Below are 25,490 nucleotides of genomic sequence, written 5' to 3'. Positions count from 1 at the left end.
TCACCCTCAACACTCACCCTCACCACTCACCCCTCACCATCACCACTCACCCTTACCACTCTCCCTCACCACTCACCACTCACTCTCACCATTGACCCTCACCATTCAGCCTCACCACTCACCCTCACCACTCAACCTCACCACTCAACCTCACCACTCAACCTCACCCTCACTACTGACCATTCATCCTGAACAATCACCACTGACCAATCACCACTCACCACTCTCCACTAACCCTCACCACTCAACATCACCACTCACCCTCAAAACTAACGACTCTCTCACCACTCACCCTCACCACTCAGCACTCACCCATCACCACTCACAACTGCCACTCACCGTCACAACAACAACTCACCCTCACCGCTCACCACTCACCCTCACCACTCACCCTCACCACTCACCCTGACCTCTCACCCTCACCACTAACCCTCACCACTCACCCTTTCCACTCACCCTCACTCACCCTCACCCACCGTCACCACTCACCCTCACCACTCACTCACCCTCACTACTCACCCTCACCACCACTACTCACCCTCACCACTCTCTCACCACTCACCCTCACCACTCACCAGAGGTGTGGACTCGAGTCATGTGACTTGGACTCGAGTCAGACTCGAGTCATGAATTTGATGACTTGCGACTCGACTTGGACTTGCATAACAATGACTTTGTCCCACCTATGAGATGTGGACTCGAGTCATGTGACTTGGACTCGAGTCAGACTCGAGTCATGAATTTGATGACTTGCGACTCGACTTGGACTTGCATAACAATGACTTTGTCCCACCTCTGCCACTCACCCTTCTCCCTCAACACTCACGCTCACCAATCATCCTCACCACTTAACGTCATCACTCAACCTCACCACTCACCCTCACCACTCACCCTTCTCCCTCAATACTCACGCTCACCCTCACCAATCATCCTCACCACTTAACGTCATCACTCAACCTCACCACTCACCCTCACCACTCACCCTCACCATTCACCCTCAACACTCACCCCTCTCCCTCACCACTCTCCATCACCACTCACCGTCACCACTCACCCTCACCACTCACCCTCACCACTCACTCACCCTCACTACTCACCCTCACCACCACTACTCACCTTAACCACTCTCCCTCACCACTCTCTCACCACTCACCCTCACCACTCACCATCATCACAAAGGGTGAGTGAGGGAGAGTGGTGAGGGAGAGTGATGATGGTGTATATATTTGTGTCTATGATGACAGCAGTACATGCTGACGTTTTGTATGTTAAATGTAAAAGCAAAATGTGTGAATGTGTGTGTCTGCGACACGCAGTTTGTTAAAAAGGGAATAGGGCGATTTTAAAGTAATCTACAACCCTTGATTCCTTCGCAACGATAGCAAAGAATCGCTTCTTCTCGCGCTTGGGCTACATGTTTAATTATAGAGTTTTATTTCCATTGGTATGTTATGTTTGAAAGTTTTCAGGAGTTTTGAATAATATTTTTGCCCCGTCAACGACGGATATTTCCCATTCGTAGCAGTTCATATCGACTCTATAATCAACTTATTTTAAAGGGGACCCGGGCGATTCTAAATGAATCTACAACCATCGATTCCTCTGCGTGATTCAGAAAATCGATTCTTGGAGCGTCGGGTTTAAAAGTAATTATACAGTTGTATTTTCATTGATATGTAATGTTTTAAAGTTTTCAGAAGATTTTAAATGCATTTCCTCCCCCGGGCAACGCTGGGTATATCGAGTTTATAGCACAAAAAGTCTTCTCCTGACACGTGTGGGGTGTCGAGGCCTAGTACCGTGCAGAGCCTCCGGCCTCGCCTAGATGGCCCACCCGGCTGAAGCTAGGGGCTGGGCCGCTACCCCCACCCACCCCCCCGCGCTACAAAAATACTGTATAATCGCTATAATTTTATTATCTACCGACCCTATAATAGTAAGTGCACACATTGGAGTGGGGGGGCAAGTGAAACTTTGATGTATTTACTTTAGCGTCGCGTGTTAATGCGTGTGCATATTTTTAACGGGAATTAAAAATGGCGTCCACCCCGCAGCGAAGGCGTCGCTACCCGTTGCCAGGGGCAACTGCCGTGGTCATCGCCGGTCGGCAATAGTAAATAAATAAAGAGTGAATAAATAAATAAAGAGAAATCGCACGAAATCGATTATCGGACCGATTTAAAGGCGACGGACGAAAAATTGGAAATGCCTACGTTCACGGCGGAGCCGGGGGCGTGCCGACCTGCAAAATTTTTTCTTCCTAAACCCCACGGCCCGAGCGCCAAATCCCTCCAAAGCGAGCGTACGCAGAGGGACAGACGGACAGACGGACAGACGGACAGACGGACAGACGGACAGACGCACAGACGGACAGACGGACAGACGGACAGACAAAAAGTGACGTTTATAGGTTAGAAGAAGACTAGCTTGACTACCCGGCGTCGCCCGGGATTTTGATTCACCACACCCGGCCGCCTTTGTCTCCCCAGTGGCGATGTTCACATACCACATCAGTTACTAGTTTGAGGCTGAGTCGACCTAGGGGAAGCCCAGGATCAGTAAAAATAATCGTGGTGGCCGTGAGCGGGAATCAAACTCGGGTCGCCGGGTTCGTAGGGCAGCGCGCTCACCACACATCATCTCTAAAACACAGAAGTGAGATGGCTTTCTAAAGGTAGATCACTGGCCAGAGTTTTTGAGTTGCGAGAGCCACTCCAGAGATATCTTTTAGAAAAACAGTCAACACTGGCAGCACATTTCAGTGACACAGAATGGGTCGCAAAACTTGCTCACTTGTGTGACATATTCAGCCTGCTCAACGTACTCAATCTGTAATTTCAGGGGAGATCGACAACTCTGTTCAATTCGGCAGATAAAGTGGCTGCATTCAAAGCCAAACTGGAATTATGGGGGCGACGAGTGAACATTGGAACTTTTGACATGTTTCAAACACTAGCAGAGATTTTGAAAGAGACTGAGCCAGGGCCTTTCTCCCAGCTGGTGCATTAAAACCTATCACAGCTTTTAAAAGAGTTTGAGCTTTACTTCCCAACCACAAAAGACCCCCGAACTAGGAATCGACCCATGACCCATTTTTGAATAAGCCAGGTGAATCGACTTTATCTGTGCTAGAAGAGGATCAACTGTTTGAGATCGCAAATGAAGGCGCCTTAAAAGTATGTTTGAGACAACTTCAAATCTTGATACGTTCTGGATTAAAGTCAAGGCGGAAAATCCTGAGATTGCCACAAAAGCACTGAAAAGCCTGCTTCCATTTCCAACGTCCTATCTTTGTGAAGCAGGGTTTTCTGCAGTGACAGCAACCAAAACGAAATTACGGAGTAGACTGGACATAGGCAACATACTTCGGGTGTCACGGTCTCCCATCACCCCCAGATGGGACCATCTAGTTACAGGAAAACAAGCTCAGGGCACCCACTGATTCTGTGATGCCGCCGCCGCGAAGCCGCTCGGCGGGCGCCCCAGCTACGACCTCGCCACCACCAAGCAACGGGGCCGACCCCGCTTCCCCCTCACCGCCCCCCACATAAACACACCCTCACACATTTCCCCCCATAGAGCTCCGAGGGGAGGTCTCCTGGCAGGCAGGTTTTCACCCAAATGCCCTCATAGGGATAATCTTCAGTTTCCTGCGGCCAGGGAATTGGGCGACCTCCCCCGATGCTAATTCGCACCGCGGCGCTGTGACCCGGGTTGAGATTGCATGGTCACGGCGGGGGCTGTCCAGCCACCACGGTTGAAACGCACCTCCCCCCCCCCACACACACGTATCGGCAGGGCAGGCAGGCGATGCAATCCACAAACGAACAGCGGGAAAACGGGGCCCCGCCCACTGTTCGGCTAGACGACGCAATCCACAACCGAACGGCGGAAAAACGGGGCCCCGCCCACTGTTCGATGAGACGACGCAACCCGTCGCGCTAACCGGGTTCTAACCGCCCGAAACCAGCCAGAGGACAGGTGAAGCGCTCCGATTGGTCAGCGGAGCGGGACCGCCTGTGAGGTGAGGGGAATAAAGAGAGGGGTGAAAGAGTAATAGGAGAGTTCTTCTCAAGTCAGCTCCGGGGCCGTCAACTCCCTAGTCCAGCCACTCGAACGTCCGTGCGACGTGTCGACGTGCTGCGAGGACAAGCCGACAGGAGCATCTAACCGTGAGTGAGAGAGAGAGAGAGGTGGGACTTCGCTTAAACAACCTGGGAAGTTTAATTCAGAGGGATAAGGTAAAGTAAGATTCCCGACAACCGAGAGATAGAGTGGTCCTGCCCTGCTGACTCTTACTGACTCGGGTAATAGGGGTTCGCTAATACGCCGGGAATAAATCGTTAGGATCAATAACAGCCTGGTGTGGTCTTTGCGGGTGTGTGGGAAGAGCGTGTGAGCGGGTGTCCGCTTGACGTATCGCGTGTGGTTTGGACGAGCGTGTTAAAGCGCGTGGTGCTGTGTGTACGTACCCTCACAGCGTATGTAGTCAGTGCTCCACAGGTGTGCGCTCGTAATGTGGGTGGTCGGTGTTTCCGCGGGTACACGATCCGTTCTGTCGCTGTGGAGACGCGTGCTGCGTGAGGGCTCACACCCACCGTAAACACCGGTCCCACGGCCCCTTTAAACGAGCGTTATCACCCGCTCACGGTGGCCGCGCGTGTGCGAGCAACGCCACTGCCCTCTGACCTCCAACCCCCAGCTGCCATGCGATTTCTAGAGCGTGCACGGAGTTGAACAGTAGCATGCGGCTAGTTATTACCAATGTTTGAGGGAAGGCACGCGGAGGGTGTTTGAATGAACAAAGGGGGGCTAAAGTGGCCAGCCGAGAGTTATGTCACACAGAGAGGAATCGGGGGGCAGTAGCCCCGACATTTCTGCATTATGGTGAGTCGTATAATTATTTAATATTACAATGTAATAATAATATAAATAAAGTGCACAATAAATATAGTGCGCTTGAATCATCATGAAACCATCCTCCCCCTCCCCCCCCCCCGCGGGTCCGTGAAAAAATTGTCTTCTTAATAATCGTGATAATACAAAGATTATCGCTATAACTTTTGCTGATTATGTCTTAGTGTAATTCTATCAGGTCTCAGAATTCAGATCTCGCCGAAGGATGAAGTTCTTATAATTAAGATCATTATGCATGAACTTAGGAAGGAATCACTCAGACACTTCTGTGTTAAGCAACTTTAATTTATAAACAACAACATAACACTCTAATATGCAAACTCTTACGCTTGGAATTGTCAACAAAATACTCCTGGAGATGTGCTCCTCATTGATCGGTAAATTTAACCCTCCATGATTACGTTGTTAAACTGGGTAACAGAGCAATCGGTTAATTCCTAAAAGTAACGCGAGCATAGGAAAAAGTCCTTAAAAATAAATGTGATGATATTCATACGAACGGCAATATTTAAACATGTCCCGAATGCAAAAGAAGACCGCAATGAATTCATTGGTAGATTATGTAATTAACTAAATGTCTTGGAACAATAGTGTGCGGCAGTGTGCCTGCTTCAGCAAATGCTTATCAATTGGCTAAGGCTTCAATAAAATCGCGGGCAAGATTCTGTGATCAAAAGAAAGATTTCAACACAATAGTCTCCCTGTGAGTGTGTGGATTCGTAACGTAGGTTTCTAAACGTTTTAGTTTCGTCAATTAACAAAAAGAACGACTAAAAAACTTCTCAATGACCGTATCCACGTGACTCAATGGCAGCAATGTTCTTCACTATCAGCTAATACTTGACACACTCTTATCATTATTCTTATTATTATTAGTCCCGGTATGTGTGTGTTTGGTGGTTTTGTCTCCTTGATCAATTCTACGCGTCAGGTAAACGCTGGATGATACGTGGTATGCGAGTGTGGGGCAGGGTCATATACACAGCTTCCTCGCTCTCTCTCTCTCGCTCGGCGGCAGCTGGAGCTGCTGCCCACTGCTGGATGAAGAGTCGGCACGACGCTCGACGTCGGCGGTGCGCGATGATTCCGTCGTCAGATAGCGCCCGCAGCTCGTCTGCTAGTCGCCGTTCCTCACTCGTGTCTTGGTTCACAGCTGGTGCTGGTCGGTGCGTGTGGGTCGAACCCACACGGCGCTCTCCTCTTCCTCACGGGCGGCTGGTCAGGCTCTTTTCCCTGCTGGATGAGCTGAGTCGGCATGATGCTTGTCTTTGAAGGTGCTCGACAGCGCTCGCCGCTCGTCTGCTGGCAGCTGACACGCTTGCTCGGTGGCGCTGCTGCGCTCTCTCTCCAGCTCCGTGCTCTCTGGCGATGCCTGGTTGCGCGTGCAGCTGGTTCTCTACGATGCCGGCTTGGTCGATAATTGGACTTTCACCCTTTCTCCCGGTTGATTGCTCGTCGTTACTCGACACTCTATCTCTCGGGCTGCAGCTGCTCATGGGAGCTGGCACTCAGTGTAGAATAACTCTGAGCGATACTTCTTCTGTCAGCGCCGAGCTCGTACTCGGTGACCAATTGCTACTCGGCAAGCCTCATCCTTGGTTGATTGCAGAATTCCCACCCCAGAGCTTGCTGCTTGCAGTAAGTAACTCTTTGTGTTGATTTCGTAGACTCGTGGCTTCTGCTGGTGCAGCTCGTTGACGATGTGCCAGTCACGGGGGCAGGTTCCCCGGAGCCTGCCGATCGCAGCTGCTCGTGGGAGCTGGAACTCACACTCAAAACTTGTAAATTGTATTTGCACACCTCTTAAACAACTGTGAAAGCTTAGTACAATACAACTTATCGCAATCCTTGACTTTGCAAGCGACTCAAAACATCAGGATGAATGTAGAATAAAACTCTCAGCGATACTCTGTCGGTCCATGGCGAACTCAGCACCGAGCATCACGTCGCCCGCTCTTCTCTGCGAGACACAACACCCATTGTTGATCTCGAGGCCATGCCCCGGAGTCTGCCCGTCACAGTACTCTCTGTCGCTTGTAGTCTTCTGTAACTTGCAGTAGTCTCGATGTATGGGTCGTGTCTCTGTCTTTACGTGAATTTCTCGCCCCTCGGATCACCGTGTGGTTAGTCATAGGAAACAACATATACATTGTCTTTGAAACTGATTGGTCCACACCAGAGACAGCTTTCTTTCGAGCCTAGTATCAAACGGTGGTAACCTAGAGGACTCCAAAAGGCGTGCTCTTCGAGTGTTTGTGATGAGATATGATACAAAACTCAGAGTTGCTGAGGCGATTAAGCAAGCACCATATAAATGCTAATATTATTATAACATAGTGAATGCTTGGGAGCTTATTGGCTCTCGCTCCTAGTTAGAGATCTACCCCACTCACAGGTCCACAAATACTGACCGCTCTTACTCTGCAGGTTGAACCTAGGAATGGAGTGTTCAACTTAACGTTCTTTTCAATAAAGGCCTGTGACAAATGTGAATCTATTGGAGCTGCATTGTCTCAAGCTTATACATCTAAAGGTTCTCCATTTGACTTTGTATTGTCTAAGAAGTCCACCCACACCTCCACTTCCACAAACTGCTGGGAGTTGCCTCGCTCTGCCTCACAGTCAGAATTCTCCTCCTGCTTCACGTTGCCTCCATTGATGTGAAGGTCCGATTTTGGAGTTGAATGTTCATCTTCACATTTGACCTTCACTTCTTCGCTCTTCACTGTCACTTCTTCGCTCTTCACCGTCGCCTCTTCAAATTTCACCTTGATACATTTCATAGTGTCCAAGCTGGAATTTACTTCTGGTTCTTTTTTCAGGAGGGATGGGCTCATTGCAGCACTTTGACTTTCACAAGTCGATTTCAGACTACACTCCTTGGGGGTCTTCTGATGCCTGTGTGTTCTCTGGTGTCTATCAAGCTGTGGTGACTGTGCAAACGCCTTCCCGCACACAGTGCACTTGAAGGGTTTCCCTCCTGTGTGTGTTCTCTGGTGTATTTTAAGATTTGATGAACTTGAAAATGCCTTCTCACACACACTGCACTTGAAGGGTTTCTCTCCTGTGTGCGTTCTCTGGTGGATTTTAAGATTAGATGACTGTGAAAATGCCATCTCACACACACTGCACTTGAAGGGGTTCTCTCCTTTGTGCGTTCTCTGGTGGCTTTTAAGATTAGATGACTGTGAAAATGCCTTCCCACACAGACTGCACTTGAAGGGTTTATATCCTGTGTGTATTCTCTGGTGTATTTTAAGATAAGACGAACTTGAAAATGCCTTCCCACACACACTACACCTGAAGGCTTTCTCTCCCGTGTGTGTTCTCTGGTGGATCTGTAAACCTGATGTCCATGCAAATGCCTTCTCACACACAGTGCACTTGAAGGGTTTCTCTCCTGTGTGTGTTCTCTGGTGTATTTTAAGATAAGATGAACTTGAAAGTGCCTTCCCACACACAGTGCACTTGAAGTGTTTCTCTCCTGTGTGTGTTCTCTGGTGGCTATGAAGCTGTGGTGACTGTGCAAATGCCTTCCCACACACAGTGCACTTGAAGGGTTTCTCTCCTGTGTGTGTTCTCTGGTGTATTTTAAGAGCAGATGAACATGAAAATGCCTTCCCACATATACTACACCTGAAGGGTTTCTCTCCTGTGTGTGTTCTCTGGTGTTTTTTAAGAGCAGATGAAAATGAAAATGCCTTCCCACACACACTACACCTGAAGGGTTTCTCTCCTGTGTGTGTTCTCTGGTGTTTTTTAAAAGCAGATGAATCTGAAAATGCCTTCCCACACACACTACACCTAAAGGGTTTCTCTCCTGTGTGTGTTCTCTGGTGTATTTTAAGATAAAATGAACTTGAAAATGCCTTCCCACACACAGTGCACTTGAAGGGTTTCTCTACGGTGTGTGTTCTCTGGTGTATTTTAAGAGCAGATGAAAATGAAAATGCCTTCCCACATATACTACACATGAAGGGTTTCTCTCCTGTGTGTGTTCTCTGGTGTTTTTTAAGAGCAGATGAAAATGAAAATGCCTTACCACACACACTACACCTGAAGGGTTTCTCTCCTGTGTGTGTTCTCTGGTGTTTTTTAAAAGCAGATGAATCTGAAAATGCCTTCCCACACACACTACACCTAAAGGGTTTCTCTCCTGTGTGTGTTCTCTGGTGTATTTTAAGATAAAATGAACTTGAAAATGCCTTCCCACAAACACTGCACTTGAAGGGTTTCTCTCCTGTGTGTGTTCTCAGGTGTATTTTAAGATAAAATGAACTTGAACATGCCTTTCCACACACACTACACCCGAAGGGGCTCTCTCCTTTGTGCGTTCTCTGGTGGATTGTAAGATTAGATGACTGTGAAAATGCCATCTCACACACAGTGCACTTGAAGGGTTTCTCTCCTGTGTGTGTTCTCTGGTGGATCTGTAAACCTGATGACCATGGAAATGCCTTTCCACACACAGTGCACTTGAAGGGTTTCTCTCCTGTGTGTGTTCTCAGGTGTATTTTAAGATAAGATGAACTTGAAAATGCCATCTCACACACAGTGCACCTGAAGAGTTTCTCTTCATTGTGTGTTCTCTGGTGTATTTTAAGATAAGATGAACTTGAAAATGCCATCTCACACACACTGCACTTGAAGGCCTTCTCTCCCATTGGAGATCTCTGGTCCTGTGTAAAATTTCCAGTAGAATCCATGCTATTTGCATACTGGTCCCATTGTTGTCTTTGTCTACCGAGCCGCGCTGAGTGCCTTTGCTCCATCAGACCAATTCTGCAGAGGAAGCATCAGAAGAAGCATCAGCTGCAGACAGAAAAAAATTGTCCACACCATCTTCATCAGTATCGAGGCACAGAGGAGTGAATATATACACAGTCACACATGACTTACACGTCTATATTTATTCATATATTCAGGATTATCTCCAATTCATCACACCGGCTGTTAAGGCACACAATGAGAGGCAAAAGGTTATAAATATGCCTGGAAGCCCTAGTATCTTCAAAATAAATGTTAACCCAAAACACCAAGCACACAATTTCGGCAGCCTGGCTGCAAAAGTAGTATTTATACAAGCAAAATTCAGCTAACATAGCAAAGGCTGTTGGGAATAATACTATTTGTATTATGCAGAAATGCATAAATAAATGTTCAATCGTGACTTTAGAGGTGTGAAGTCAGGCTCAGATTTGCTTGAATGCTTGGATGAACAGATCTAACTTCAGCAGCATATGTGCTGTTAATTTCCTGTTTCCATTCTTCCAAAAAGTTCCAGAGGGGAACTAAAATAAACGATTGTTTTGATTTAACCTCCATGTTCAATAGTTAATATAAGTTACTGCAAATACAAACTTGACACTGTCACACACTGGCATGGTAAAAAGTGGTGGTGTGTCCAGAACCATGCCTGGCCGCCTTCATCGGCTCAGTATTGACGCTTCCTCCCTTCACCATGTAATTAATTTAAGATCAATCAACATAGCAGAGGCCCACAAGCAGTTCAGCTTTCACTTTTCAATCATGTTTGCTGTCGGTGATAATCAAACTAATTGTTGAGTTCATAATGCAGTGAAATAACTGCACCACAGCTCCCCACAAAGATAAACTCTTAAATACACATACATTTCACATGCATCATTAACATATATAAACAAAAATACAACATTCATGACGAATTACAAGTAACCTTATCCCAGTGCTAATGCCATGATAGGTGCAATTTAAGGCCATGTAAGTGTGGATTCCTTGTCAGCAGGTAATGGGAATGATCCAGGTGTCAAGGGATGACTGACAGATGAACCAGCTGTGCTCCCCACTGTCTTGCTGGGTTTTATGAACCCAGCGTTCCACCTATTCATGTGGGCGTCGCTCTTCCGACCTCATCGTTGTTGCAGAGAAAATATATATTAACTACCCTGCAGCATACCTCACGGACCTCCTCCACAGAGGCCAATCTTGACACTGCCGGCACCAGTCATCGGCAGTCCGATCGCCTGCCAAAGAGACTCAAGATTATATTCTATATTGATATCTTAAGGATCTGTAAGCTTCTAATACAATAAAGTCTGGTTGTATGAATCATAGGCAGGCCAGCCTTCATTGTATAAGCCAGCAGAGATGGTAATTTAAATAAGTTCGTATTCTGAATCCACACAGTAATATCTGTGGCCAAGAAGAATCACAGCTTTATTCGTTAGTTTCTAAAAAATTAACCCGTAAAAACAAAGTTTTTCACTACAAATCCTTTATATGCGTGGCATCGGTTTTATTTTATTATTCATTTCTGTTTTTCTTGAGTAAGAGTTTCATTTTTATCACATTGGTATTTTAAACAAAAAACCCAAAATTAAGATTGAACCACTTCTACGGGGAAGTTCTAAGTTTACCTTTTTCTCTCTCTCTGGGTTTTTTGTTCTCTCTCTCTGCCTGTATATTTAGTGCACTTTTTTCTGTCTACACTCGTTTTTTGTCGTTCTTATGTTCTGCTCTGTCTGTGTGTCTCCGTTCCTCTTGTTTTTTATGTTTTGTCTTTCTTTGGAATTTTCACACTTAAATTCTAACTTAGCAATCTTTGAAATACGTAATCGACCAGGCTATGCGTTAATTGTGTGTTGACCGACTCTCTGTGTCGTATTACATAACATTTCGATATTTTGCTAGGTTATTTAATTTAGTGTGTTCTCTCTCCCTCTCTCCTAATGTTCAAGCCTGCGTACTTTACTACGCGTTTCTTCGTACTCATTGACATGTACATTTTTTCTCTAACCCCTCCCTATCTCTGCCTCCGCCCCCCTCTGTCTATTTAAGGCCACCCCACAGAGACGATCCCCCCTCTCTGTACCTGTGTTGCTCTATGTATCTTGGTGATATCTGTCTGCTTATATGTCTGTCTATAGTTTTCTGGTTAGATTTTGTTGCTATTTCATTATACCTGATGATGATTGCTTGTGTTGCAATCAAAACGTCGTATGCTATTATTTAATTTACTATTTTATCTTTATACGTGACTTTACCGAAAGAACCAAATACGTAGTAATTTATTGATTTAAAGCTTTCGTGACTGCAGGAATTAATACTCTTTGGGTCTTTCGGTCAAGTCGCGTAAATAGAAAATAATAGATCACGATGTTTCGATCGCAATACAAGCAATCGTCTTCAGGTGAGAGAAAAAGCTGCTGAGACAAGGTCTTATATAGGCCTGAGATGGGTGCATCAAGGTCGGTGGGTGGAGCTAGAGATGGTCCAACCAATTGAAATAAACACGGAGAAACCGTATACAAAAAATATCCTAAGACAAAAAATAGTACAAATCTGTAAATGATAAAAGGGGAAAAGCCTCTTCTTATATTTTGCTACTGGGAAAGGAGGTCCCATGATGTAGCTGCTCACCCCGAGCTGTCATTGTTCTGATGGTGGCGTTGTCTTTGTGCTGTGTACGCCTTTTGGCGCTGTCCTCTGGTCTAACACCGTTTGAGACTAGGCTCGAAAGAAAGCCGTCTCTGGTGTGGACCAATCAGTTTCACAGACAATGCATAGATTATCACAGCATTTGTTTTGTTTGCATATTGATCGCGAGTATATTGTGGTTAATGCAGACAAGATTCGTTGCAAAAGGTTTCAGTTCGGCGTTTATTTAAAGCTTTCGTGACTGCAGGGATTCATATTCTTGGTTCTTTCGGTAAAGTCATCAAGTAGAAGGTAAATAATAAAATAATAAAATATGAAACAATTAAAATTTCTCACGACGTTTCGATTGCAACACGAGCAATCATCGTCAGGTGTGAAAAACACAGCAAGAAATTTTTCAAAAATTTTCTTGCTGTTTTTCACACCTAAAGTCACGTAGAAGAAAAACAATAAAATGTAAAAAATCTCTCGACGTTTCGACTGCAACACGAGCAATCACGTGTGAAAAACACAGCAAATTTCTTGCTGTTTTTCACACCTAAAGTCACGTAAAAGAAAAACAAAATAAAAACAAATAAATTCTCACGACGTTTCGACTGCAACACGAGCAATCATCGTCAGGTGTGAAAGACACAGCAAGAATTTTCCGAAATTTTCTAAAAATTCTTGCTGTTTTTCACACCTAAAGTCACGTAAAAGAAAAACAATTAAAGAAAAAACACGTATTACGTTTCGACTGCAACACGAGCAATCAGGTGTGAAAAACATTAAGAAATTTTTCCTAAGATTTCTCGCTGTTTTTCACACCTAAAGTCACGTAGAAGAAAAACAATAAAATAAAATAAATTCTCACGATGTTTCGACTGCATCACGAGCAATCATCGTCAGGTGTGAAATCCACAGCAATAAATTGTATTACTTTATTATTTCCCTTCTACGTGACTTTACCGAAAGAACCAAGAATATCTTAACACCTGTTTCAGTTGCCAGAAAAGGGGAAAAACCTCTTCTTATATGTTGCTACTGGCAAAGGAGGTCCCATGAAGTAGTGAGCCAGATGAAGACGAATTAAACTTAAGCAGAGGATTAAAGCAAATGCAATCAGGCGAGGGCAGGAGGCAAGGCCCCGCGTGGCCAGGCCCCGCGTTGTAATGTTCCAACCTGGACATCGCTTCCATACTCGCTGCTACTCAATTGATATCCCTACGAGAGAGAGACGGAGAGAGGCTCTACCTGGGTAAACAACAACCACCACCAGGACAACAACCACGATGTTAACTTCTCACCTCGGATATGAGCGAGCGCGGTGTAGCAGCTCGTGACGTCACGCGGCAGCAGGTGACATGACGTCATTTGCGGGGTTCAACACACAATCCCCTCCCCCAACGATCGGCGGTGTAACTGAATAAATTATGTTGAGACGGGCTCATGTGCCGTGATTAAGCGTGAATAAATTATGTTAATTAACCGCCAGTTGATAGTTTCAGTTTAATTTATTAGGTACTAGCGGGAAGCACCCGACGTTGCCCGGGGGAAACATTTATTGAAAAACTTATCAAAAAAAAATTTAAACATAACATATACAAATACAATTTTTTTTGATGAATATCTCATTAAATTTCGATTTAAAGCTTTCGTGACTGCAGGGATTCATCTTGGTTCTTTCGGTAAAGTCACGTAGAAGGGAAGCAATAAAATAAAAATAAATTATAAATATTTATAAATAATAAATGAAACATTAAAATTCTATTATATATTTTTTAAATACTTTTTTATTTTATGTTTTTTTTATAATAATTTTATTACTTCCCTTCTACGTGACTTTACCGAAAGAACCAAGAAGATTATCTCATTAATTAAAATTTAAATACATTTAAATAAAACCCAACGTGCGGTGGAAAATAAACTTACGATCGCGCAAACGAATTGAAGGTTGTAGATTTCTTTAGAATCAGCTTATTCCCGTTTGATGGATACCACAAACGCTCAGCAGATAACGATTTTCGCCACACACTTCATGGTCATACCCCCCCCCCCAAATACAAAAGTGTATTTTTATAATTTGTGCATGGTGTACATTTTGCAAAGTATCCACATGCCAAATTTCAAGTTTGTTGCATGTCGGGAAGTACGCTAAACATTTTGAACAGACAACACATTCACAAATTTTCCTTTTATATACCGGGACTTGGATTCACCACGCCCGGCCGCCTTTGTCTCCCCAGTGGCGATGTTCACACAACACATCAGTTACTCGTTTGAGGCTGAGTCGACCTAGGGGAAGCCCAGGACAAGTAAAAAATAATCGTGGTGGCCGTGAGCGGGAATCGAACTCGGGTCGCCGGGTTCGTAGCGCAGCGCGCTCACCACACATCATCTCTAAAACACAGAAGTGAGATGGCTTTCTAAAGGTTGATCACTGGCCAGAGTTTTTGAGTTGTGAGAGCCACTCCAGAGATATCTTTTAGAATAACAGTCACCACTAGCAGCACATTTCAGTGACACAGAATGGGTCGCAAAAGTTGCTCACTTGTGTGACATATTCAGCCTGCTCAACGTACTCAATCTGTAATTTCAGGGGAGATCGACAACTCTGTTCAATTCGGCAGATAAAGTGGCTGCATTCAAAGCCAAACTGGAATTATGGGGGCGACGAGTGAACATTGGAACTTTTGACATGTTTCAAACACTAGCAGAGATTTTGAAAGAGACTGAGCCAAGGCCTTTCTCCCAGCTGGTAAATTAAAACCTACTCTTGTGCTTGGAATTGTCAACACAGTACTCCTGGAGATGTGCTCCTCATTGATCCGTACATTTAAAACCCTCAATGATTACGTTGTTAAACTGGGTAACAGAGCAATCGGTTAATTTCTCAGAGTAACGCGAGCATATACGGCGATAGTAAAAAGTCCGTAAAAATAAATGTGACGATATTCATACGAACGGCAATAAAGAAACATGTCCCGAATGCAAAAGTAGACCTCAATGAATTCATTGGTAGATTATGCAATTAACTAAATGTCTTGGAACAATGGTGTGCGGCAGTGTGCCTGCTTGAGCAAATCCTTATCAATTGGCTAATGCTACAATAAATTCGCGGGCAAGATTCTGTGATCAAAATAAATATTTCAACACAAGTCTCCCTGTGAGTGTGTGGATTCGTAACATAGGTTATAAACGTTTAGTTTCGTCAATGAATTCATCGGTACAGTTAAAATAAACAAAAAGAACGAATAAAATACTTCTGAACGACCGTATCCACGTGACTCAATGGGCAGCAATGTCCTTCATTATCAGCTAATAGTTGACACTCTCTTATCATTATTCTTCTCATTATTAGTCCTGGTATGTGTGTTTGGTGGTTTTGTCTCCTTGATCAATTCTTTGCGTCAAGCAGACGCTGGGTGATACGTGGCGAGAATGTGTGGGGGAAGATCACACACACAGCTTCCTCGCTCTCTCTCGCTTGGCGGCAGCTGGAGCTGCTGCCCACTGCTGAATGAAGAGTCGGCACGACGCTTGCCGTCGGCGGTGCGCGATGATTCCGTCGTCAGATAGCGCCCGCAGCTCGTCTGCTGGTCGCCGTTCCTCACTCGTCTTGGTTCACAGCTGGTGCTGGTCGGTGCGTGTGGGTCGAACCCACGGCGCTCTCCTCTTCCTCACGGGCGGCTGGTCAGGCTCTTTCCCCTGCTGGATGAGCTGAGTCGGCACGACGCTTGTCTTTGAAGGTGCTCGACAGCGCTCGCCGCTCGTCCGCTGGCAGCTGACACCCGTGCTCGGTGGCGCTGCTGTGCTCTCTCTCCGGCTCCGTGCTCTCTGGCGATGCCTGGTTGAGTGTGCAGCTGGTTCTCTGCGATGCTGGCTTGGTCGATGCTTGGGCTTCCACCCTTTCTCCCGGTTGATTGCTCGTCGTTGCTCGTCACTCTATCTCTCGGGCTGCAGCAGCTCGTGGGAGCTGGCACTCACTCTCAAAACTTGTAAATTGTATTCGCACACCTCTTAAACAACTGTGAAAGCTTAGTACAATACAACTTATCGCAATCCTTGACTTTGCAAGAGACTCAAAACATCAGGATGAATGTAGAATAAAACTCTCAGCGATACTCTGTCGGTCCATGTCGAACTCAGCACCAAGCATCACCTCGCCCCTCTTCTCTGCGAGACAACACCCATTGTTGATCTCGAGGCCATGCCCCGGAGTCTGCCCGTCGCAGTACTCTCTGTCGCTTGTAGTCTTCTGTAACTCGCAGTAGTCTCGATGTATGGGTCGTGTCTCTGTCTTTACGTGAATTTCTCTCCCCTCGGATCACCGTGTGGTTAGTCATAGGACACAACATATGCATTGTCTTTGAAACTGATTGGTCCACACCAGAGACAGCTGTCTTTAGAGCCTAGTATCAAACGGTGTTAATCCAGAGGACGCCAAAAGGCGTGCTCTTTAAGTATTTGTGATGAGATGATACAAAACTCCGAGTTGCTGAGGCGATTAAGCAAGCACCATATAAATGCTAATATTATTATAACATAGTAAATGCTTGGGAGCTTATTGGCTCTCGCTCCTAGTTAGAGATCTACCCAACCCACAGGTCCGCAAATACTGACCGCTCTTACTCTGCAGGTTGAACCTAGGAATGGAGTATTCAACTTCACGTTCTTTTCATTAAAGGCCTGTGACAAATGTGAATCTATTGGAGCTTCATTGTCTCAAGCTTACACATCTACAGGTTCTCCATTTGACTTTGTATTGTCTAAGAAGTCCACCCACACCTCCACTTCCACAAACTGCTGGGAGTTGCCTTGCTCTGCCTCATAGTCAGAATTCTCCTCCTGTTTCACGTTGCCTCCATTGATGTTAAGGTCCGATTTTGGAGTTGAATGTTCATCTTCACATTTTACCTTCACTTCTTCGCTCTTCACTGTCACTTCTTCGCTGGTCACTGTCGCCTCTTCAAATTTCACCTTGATACATTTCATAGTGTCCAAGCTGGAATTTACTTCTGGTTCTTTTTTCAGGAGGGATGAGCTTATTGCAGCACTTTGACTTTCACAAGTCGATTTCAGACTACACTCTTTGGGGGTCTTCTGATGCCTGTGTGTTCTTTGGTGTCTATAAAGATGTGATGACCGTGCAAACGCCTTCCCGCACAGAGTGCACTTGAAGGGTTTCTCTCCTGTGTGTGTTCTCTGGTGTATTGTAAGATAATTTGAACTTGAAAATGCCTTCCCACACACAGTGCACTTCAAGGCTTTCTCTCCTGTGTGTGTTCTCTGGTGCATTTTAAGATAATATGAACATGAAAATGCCTTCCCACACACACTGCACTTAAAGGGTTTCTCTCCTGTGTGCGTTCTCTGGTGCTTTTTAAGATGTGATGACCGTGAAAATGCCATCTCACACACACTGCACTTGAAGGGTTTTTCTCCTGTGTGTGATCTCTGGTGTATTTTAAGATAAGACGAACTTGAAAATGCCTTCCCACACACACTGCACTTGAAGGGTTTCTCTCCTGTGTGCATTCTCTGGTGTATTTTAAGATAATATAAACTTGAAAATGCCTTCCCACACACACTGCACTTAAAGGCTTTCTCTCCTGTGTGCGTTCTCTGGTGCATTTTAAGATTGGATGACCGTGAAAATGCCATCTCACACACAGTGCACTTGAAGGGTTTATCTCCTGTGTGTGTTCTCTGGTGGATTTTAAGACTAGATGACTGTGAAAATGCCATCTGACACACACTGCACTTGAAGGCTTTATCTCCTGTGTGTATTCTCTGGTGGATTTTAATACTAGATGACTGTGAAAATGCCATCTCACACACACTGCACTTGAAGGGTTTCTCTCCTGTGTGTGTTCTCTGGTGTATTTTAAGATGAGATGAACTTGAAAATGCCTTTCCACACACAGTGCACTTAAAGGATTTATCTTTGTGCGTTCTCTGGTGGATTTTAAGATTTGATGAATGTGAAAATGCCATCTCACACACACTGCACTTCAAGGGGTTCTCTCCTTTGTGCGTTCTATGGTGCCTTTTAAGATTTGATGAATGTGAAAATGCCATCTCACACACACTGCACTTGAAGGGTTTATCTCCTGTGTGTATTCGCTGGTGGATTTTAAGATTAGATGACTGTGAAAATGACATCTCACACACACTGCACTTGAAGGCTTTATCTCTTGTGTGTGTTCTCTGGTGTATTTTAAGATTAAATGAACTTGAAAATGCCTTCCCACACACAGTGCACTTGAAGGGTTTCTCTCCCATTGGAGATCTCTGGTCCTGTGTAAAATTTCCAGTACAATCCATGCTGTTTGCATACTGGTCCCATTGTTGTCTTTGTCTACCGAGCCGCGCTGAGTGCCTTTGCTCCATCACACCAATTCTGCAGAGGAAGCATCAGAAGAAGCATCAGCTGCAGACAGAAAAAATGTCCACACCATCTTCATCAGTATCGAGGCACAGAGGAATGAATATATATACACAGTCACACATGACTTACACGTCTATATTTATTAATATATTCAAGATTATCCCCAATTCATCACACGGGCTGTTAAGACACACAATGATAGGCCAAAAGGTTATAAATATGCCTGGAAGCCTGAGTATCTTCAAAATAAATGTTAACCCAAAACACCAAGCACACAATTTCGGCAGCCTGGCTGCAAAAGTAGTATTAATCAAAGCAAATTTCAGCTAACATAGCAAAGGCTGTTGGGAATAATACTATTTGTATTATGCGGAAATGCATAAATAAATGTTCAATCGCAACTTTAGAGGTGTGAAGCCAGGCTCAGATTTGCTTGAATGCTTGGATGAACAGATCGAACTTCAGCAGCATATGTGCTGTTAATACTGGTAGGAACGAAGTGGACCAGCCTACAATAGATTATATCGTCCGTCCGTCCGTCCGTGTAGCAACATCGCCCCCTACTGCAAACACTTGACATGACCCTACAAAAACCTTTAGACTCCGTGACGCTTTCCTGGCTAAACAAGTGTAACATTCCCTTATAATTCCCTCAGATAGCTTTTAATTATAACATTTAAATTAATAAGGCTTTCCTGGCTAAACAAGTGTAACAATCCCTTATAATTCCTTGAGATAGCTTTTAATTAAAACTTTTAAATTAAAATTTTACTCACAGCGGCCTAAAGCCTACAGCTAGGCCTAAAGCCTCGACCTACGCCTCAAACTCTCCCTTCGTATCGTACCCCGCGTGTGTGCGAGGGAGTTAATGTTTAACAATGTTACATTCCCTGATGCTTTTAAATAGAAGCATTTATATGTAAAGCTTTTACATAAATAATAAAAACATTTAAATTTAAAATTAACTCACGGCGGCCTAAAGCCTACAGCTAGGCCTAAAGCCTAGAAATAGGCCTCAAACTCTCCCTTCGTATCGTACCCCCGCGTGTGTGAAAGGGAGTTAATATTTAACATTGTTACATTCCCTGATGTTTTTAAATAGAAACATTTACATTTAAAGCTTTTACATAAATAATTAAAACATTTAAATTAAAAATTAACTCACAGCAGCCTAACGCCTACAGCTAGGCCTAAAGCCTAGACCTTGGCCTCACACTCTCCCTTTGTATTGTCCAATTCGGTGTAGCAACATCGCCCCCTACTGCAAACACTTGGTAGGACCCTACAAAAACCTTAAGACTCAGTTGGGCTTTCCTGGCTAAACAAGTGTAATAATACATTATGTTTATATTCTTTGGTTATTCGTTCCTACCAGCCCACCCCGCAGGGTCCTGTTTTCCTGTTTCCATTCTTCCAAAAAGTTCCAGAGGGAAACTAAATAAGCGATTGTTTTGATTTAACCTCCATGTTCAATAGTGAATATAATTTACTGCAAATACAAACTTGACACTGTCAAACACTGGCATGGTAAAAAGTGGTGGTGTGTCCAGAACCATGCCTGGCCGCCTTCATCTGCTCAGTATTGACGCTTCCTCACTTCACCATGTAATTAATTTAAGCTCAATCAACATAGCAGAGTCCCACAAGCAGTTCAGCTTTCACTTATCAATCATGTTTGCTGTCGGTGATAATCAAACTAATTGTTGAGTTCATAATGCAGTGAAATAACTGCACCACAGCTCCCCACAAAGATAAACTCCTAAATACACGTACATTTCACACGCATCATTAACATATATAAACAAAAATCCACCATTCATGACGAATTGCAAGTAACCTTATCCCAGTGCTAATGCCATGATAGGTGAAATTTAAGGCCATGTAAGTGTGAATTCCTTGTCAGCAGGTAATGGGAATGATCCAGGTGTCAAGGGATGACTGTCAGATGAACCAGCTGTGCTCCCCACTGTCTTGCTAGGTTTTAGGAACCCAGCGTTCCACCTATTCATGTGGGCGTCGCTCTTCCGACCTCATCGTTGTTGCAGAGAAAATATCTATTAACTGCCCTGCATCATACCTGCAAGGCAGTTAATATGGTGCTGGACCAGATGACGCCAAAAAGGCGTACAACTCAAAAAAGGTGTCAGTTTTGTTGCCAGATAAAAGGGTAAAAAAAACAACTATCATATTTTGCTACTGGCAAAGGAGGTTCCAATGGTGTAAATGCTTACCCAGACCTCTCACACTCTGATGGTGCATTGTCTTTGAGTTGTACGCCTTTTGGCGTCATCTGGTCCAACACCATGTGAGACTCGGCTAAGAAAAGCTGTCTCGGGTGTGGACCAATCAATTTCAAGGACAGTGCAAACATGACTTCTTGTAAAAAAAAAGGTATCAGTTTTGTTGCCAGATAAAAGGGTAAAAAAACAATTACAGTGATACCTCAGTTCACGAACTTAATTCGTGAACTGACTCTGGTCGCGAACCGAATTGGTCGTGAACTGAGGCACATTTTCCCATAGGGTTCAATGTAAATCCGGTTAATCCGTTCTGACCTTTTTTTTTTGGTTTTTGAAGCACAAAAATATGAAACAAATTACAATACACATTAGTACTGTACAGTATAGTAATGTATAAAGAGAGAACACTAACCTTGGTTGAGATGACTTCAGTAAGCACTCAAACAGGTGAACTGTACAATACAGTAAGTACAGTATTGTACAGTACAGTAGTACAGTACAGTACTGTATGTGCTAAAAAGCACACCAAAAAGCAAAAAGTCACTGAAAGTGTCTTCACAGTACTCACAGTACTTCTTTCTGTGTCTCTTCTTCTCTCCACGATCTTCCTACAGGAAGTCACGACCATGTGACAGCCTGGAAATAGCATTAAAATGGCCGCGGCTCCTGTTCGTGAACTGAAGCGGAGTTCGTGAACCGGAGCATATTTTTATGAACTTTTCTGTTCGTGAACCGAGTTGTTCGTGAACAGAAGCGTTCGTGAACAGAGGTATCACTGTATCATATTTTGCTACTGGCAAAGGAGGTCCCAATGGTGCATTGGGAGCTTCTCAAACTACATAGTTATTTATTTATTTAAAGCTTTCGTTACTTAAGGAATTAATACTATTTGGGTCTTTCGGTCAAGTCAAGTTACATAGAAAATAATAGATCACGACGTTTCGATCGCAACACAAGCAATCGTCTTCATGTGAGAGAAAAAGCTGCTGAGACAAGGTCTTATATAGGCCTGAGATTGGTGCATCAAGGTAGGTGGGTGGAGCTAGAGATGGTCCAACCAATTGACATAAACACGGAGAAACCGTATACAAAAAAATATCCCAAGACAAAAAAATAGTACAAATCTGTAAATGATAAAAGGGGAAAAGCCTCTTCTTATATTTTGCTACTGGGAAAGGAGGTCCCATGATGTAGCTGCTCACCCCGAGCTGTCATTGTTCTGATGGTGGTGTTGTATTTGTGCTGTACGCCTTTTGGTGCTGTACTCTGGTCTAACACCGTTTGAGACTAGGCTCGAAAGAAAGCCGTCTCTGGTGTGGACCAATCAGTTTCACAGACAATGCATAGATTATCACAGCATGTGTTTTGTTTGCATATTGATCGCAAGTATATTGTGGTTAATACAGGTAGGAACAATGTTCCACACTGCCCAACAGGGATTTATTGTCTGTCTGTCGTGCATAAATAAATATATAATACACACAGCTCTTTGATTGGTGGAGACCTTACAAACAGCTCTTTGATTGGTGGAGACCTACTGCCGGGTACGCAGAGGGGAGGTGCCTAAGGGAGGAGGGTCAGGGGAGGGGCCTAAGGAAGGGGGGAGTCATGAAAGGGGCCTGAGGGGGGGGGTTCAGAGGAGGGGCCTAAGGGAGGGGGGGTCAGGGGAGGGGCCTAAGGATATGGGGGGTTGGGCAGGGGAGGGGCCTAAGGGATGGGGGTAATGGGAGGGGCCTAAGCAAGGGGGAGGGGCCGATAGTTAAGGGGGCTGGCTACCTGGCTGGCTGCCTGGCTGCCTCAAGTCAAGTTATCTTTTATGCAGGTAGGAACAACAGGTTCCACACTGCCCACCAGGTATGAATTGTCTGGCTGTCGTGCACGAATGCGCTGTCCAACCAAGTTCCTACCTGCCCACTCCGAAGGAACGTGCTGCAGACACGATTCCTTGCAAAAGGTTTCAGTTCGGCGTTTTAACATCTTAACACCTAAATTTTGATTTGAAGCTTTCCTGACTGCAGGGATTCATATTCTTGGTTCTTTCGGTAAAGTCATCAAGTAGAAGCGAAATAATAAAATAATAAAAATATTAAACAATTAAAGTTTCTCACGACGTTTCGATTGCAACACGAGCAATCATCGTCAGGTGTGAAAAACACAGCAAGAAAATTTTCTTAACATTTCTTGCTGTTTTTCACACCTAAAGTCACGTAGAAGAAAAACAATAAAATGAAATAATTCTCACGACGTTTCGACTGCAACACGAGCAATCATCGTCAGGTGTGAAATCCACAGCAAGAAATTGTATTACTTTATTATTTCCTTTCTACGTGACTTTACCAAAAGTACCAAGAATATCTTAACACCTGTTTTGTTGCCAAAAAAGGGGGGAAAAAACCTCTTCTTATATGTTGCTACTGGCAAAGGAGGTCCCATGAAGTAGTGAGCCAGATGAAGACGAATTAAACTTAAGCAGAGAATAAAAGCAAATGCAATCAGGCGAGGGCAGGAGGCAAGGCCCCGCGTGGCCAGGCCCCGCGTTGTAATGTTCCAACCTGGACATCGATTCCATACTCGCTGCTACTCAATTGATATCCCTACGAGAGAAAGACGGAGAGAGGCTCTACCTGAGTAAACAACAACAACCACCACGACAACAACAACCACCACGATGTTAACTTCTCACCTCGGATCTGTGAGAGCGCGCGCGGTGCAGCAGCTTCCGGATATATCGTGACGTCACGCGGCAGCAGGAGGTGACATGACGTCACTTGCGGGGTTCAAAACACAATCCACTCCCCCAACGAGCGGCGGTGTAATTGAATAACTTATGTTAATGAGACGGGCACATGTGCAGAGATGAGGCATGGATGCTGAAGCCGTCGCAATGAACGAGCGACGGTATTTATGAATAAATTATGTTAATTAACCGCCGGTTGATATTTTCAGTTTAATTTATTAGGTACTAGCGGGAAGCACCCGGCGTTGCCCGGGGGAAACATTTATTGAAAAACTTCTCAAAAAACTTAAAAACATAACATATACAAATGAAATTTTTTTTTAGATGATTATCTCATTAATAAAAATTTAAATAAAACCCAACGCGCGGTGGAAAATAAACTTACGCTCGCGCGTCAAGATTCGATTCTTTAGATCGCGCAAAGCAATCGAAGGTTGTAGATTTCTTTAGAATCGGCCTATTCCCGTTTAATCGATACCAGAAACGCTCAGCAGATATCGATTCTTGCCACACACTTCTTGGTCATTCCCCCCCCCCCCCCCCTAAATACAAAAGTGTATTTTTATAATTTTTGCATGGTGTACATTTTGCAAAGTACCCACATGGCAAATTTCAAGTTTGTTGCATGTCGGGAAGTACGCTAAACATTTTGAACACAACACATTCACAAATTTTCCTTTTATATATAGATAGCGGTTAGTACCCGGCGTTGCCCGGGCGAAAAAGGCAGACACATGTAGTTACACACGCAAATCCATTGATACACACACAGAGTTACACGCACAAATGGACTCACACATACATACATAGACTGAACAACAACAACTGCCATTCGCCACTAAGTGGCGGTGACGTCACAACAACGCTTGTGCCAGGCTATGTGCACCTTGAGGCCACGTGAAGTGTCGAACGCCCGCTGGCAAGAGGTCACGGGGCAAACCCAGATGGCACAAGTCGACTGACTGAGACGACTGGCTGATGCAGCACCTGTGGCTCCTACTGTGGCAACTTGCTGTGCTTTAGCCGCCCGGCGCTCCGCTCGTTGTTGTGAGCGTCGCTCCTCCGCCCTCCATTGTTGTTGGAGGGCGATTGCCTCCAACTGGCCAGTAGCGTCCTTCAGGAGCCTCCTCCACAGAGGCCGATCTTGACATGGCTAGTACCAGTCATCGGCAAGTCCACTCAGCTCCACGTCCTCCTGTACCACATCACTCCATCTCTTCTCCAGCCCGTGCCACGGCCGTTTAGCCCCTTCGATCCGGCGAACAAAAGCTGTTTAGGCATGCGGTGGCTGGGCATGCGGGCTACATGACTCAGGCAACGCAGCCTTGGGACTTTGTCCACATCTTTCAAGGATTTATGAGCTCCTCACACAATGCAGCCTGGTTAAACCCAGGATGCATCGTAGGCAGGCCATCCTAAATGTTTCTAACCGGCGAAGATGTTCCATTAGGGGGGTCCAAGTTTCAGAAGCATAGAGAAGGAGGGAATGACCATGGCCGAGAAGACCTAAAGCTTCGTGCGGAGTGATAGACCAGGTAGCTTCCAAACAGCGTTACACAACCGATGAAAAGATAATGCGGCTCGACTGATTCTGAGTGATACCTCTGCTGTTAAACCAGAGCTGGTCATTAGCAGACTGGCAAGGTATGGGAAACTCTTCACTGTCTCTACAACTGCCCCATCACCAATTGGGAGTTGTGGGGATGGAGTGTCCGATGGTACAAAATACCCAGGAAAGTGCTTCGTTTTGGTGGGGCTGATGGTAAGGCCCCACCTGTTGGTGGCAAGCTCCAGGTTCAGCAGCAGCACC

At 44.9% G+C, this 25,490-nt stretch overlaps 1 protein-coding gene across 1 annotated transcript; it reads right to left on the bottom strand.

Annotated features, from left to right (window-relative positions):
• Positions 1 to 5,181: 5,181 nt before the first annotated feature.
• Positions 5,182 to 23,946, bottom strand: LOC144738397 (uncharacterized). Its single transcript, XM_078621432.1, has 3 exons — positions 23,627 to 23,946; positions 17,047 to 18,745; positions 5,182 to 9,701 (listed from the first exon to the last, which is right to left on the bottom strand). The coding sequence occupies exons 2-3, from the start codon at positions 18,703 to 18,705 to the stop codon at positions 7,437 to 7,439; spliced, it is 3,924 nt and encodes a 1,307-aa protein (XP_078477558.1). The 5' UTR covers positions 18,706 to 18,745; positions 23,627 to 23,946; the 3' UTR covers positions 5,182 to 7,436.
• Positions 23,947 to 25,490: the final 1,544 nt, after the last annotated feature.

The sequence above is a fragment of the Lampetra planeri genome, chromosome 82 (genome assembly GCF_965212315.1).
Source record: "Lampetra planeri chromosome 82, kcLamPlan1.2.h2, whole genome shotgun sequence".
NCBI classification, from domain to species: Eukaryota; Metazoa; Chordata; class Hyperoartia; order Petromyzontiformes; family Petromyzontidae; genus Lampetra; species Lampetra planeri.
The sequence above is the reverse complement of the archived record's forward strand: the minus strand, read 5'-3'. Positions and strand labels throughout refer to the sequence as shown.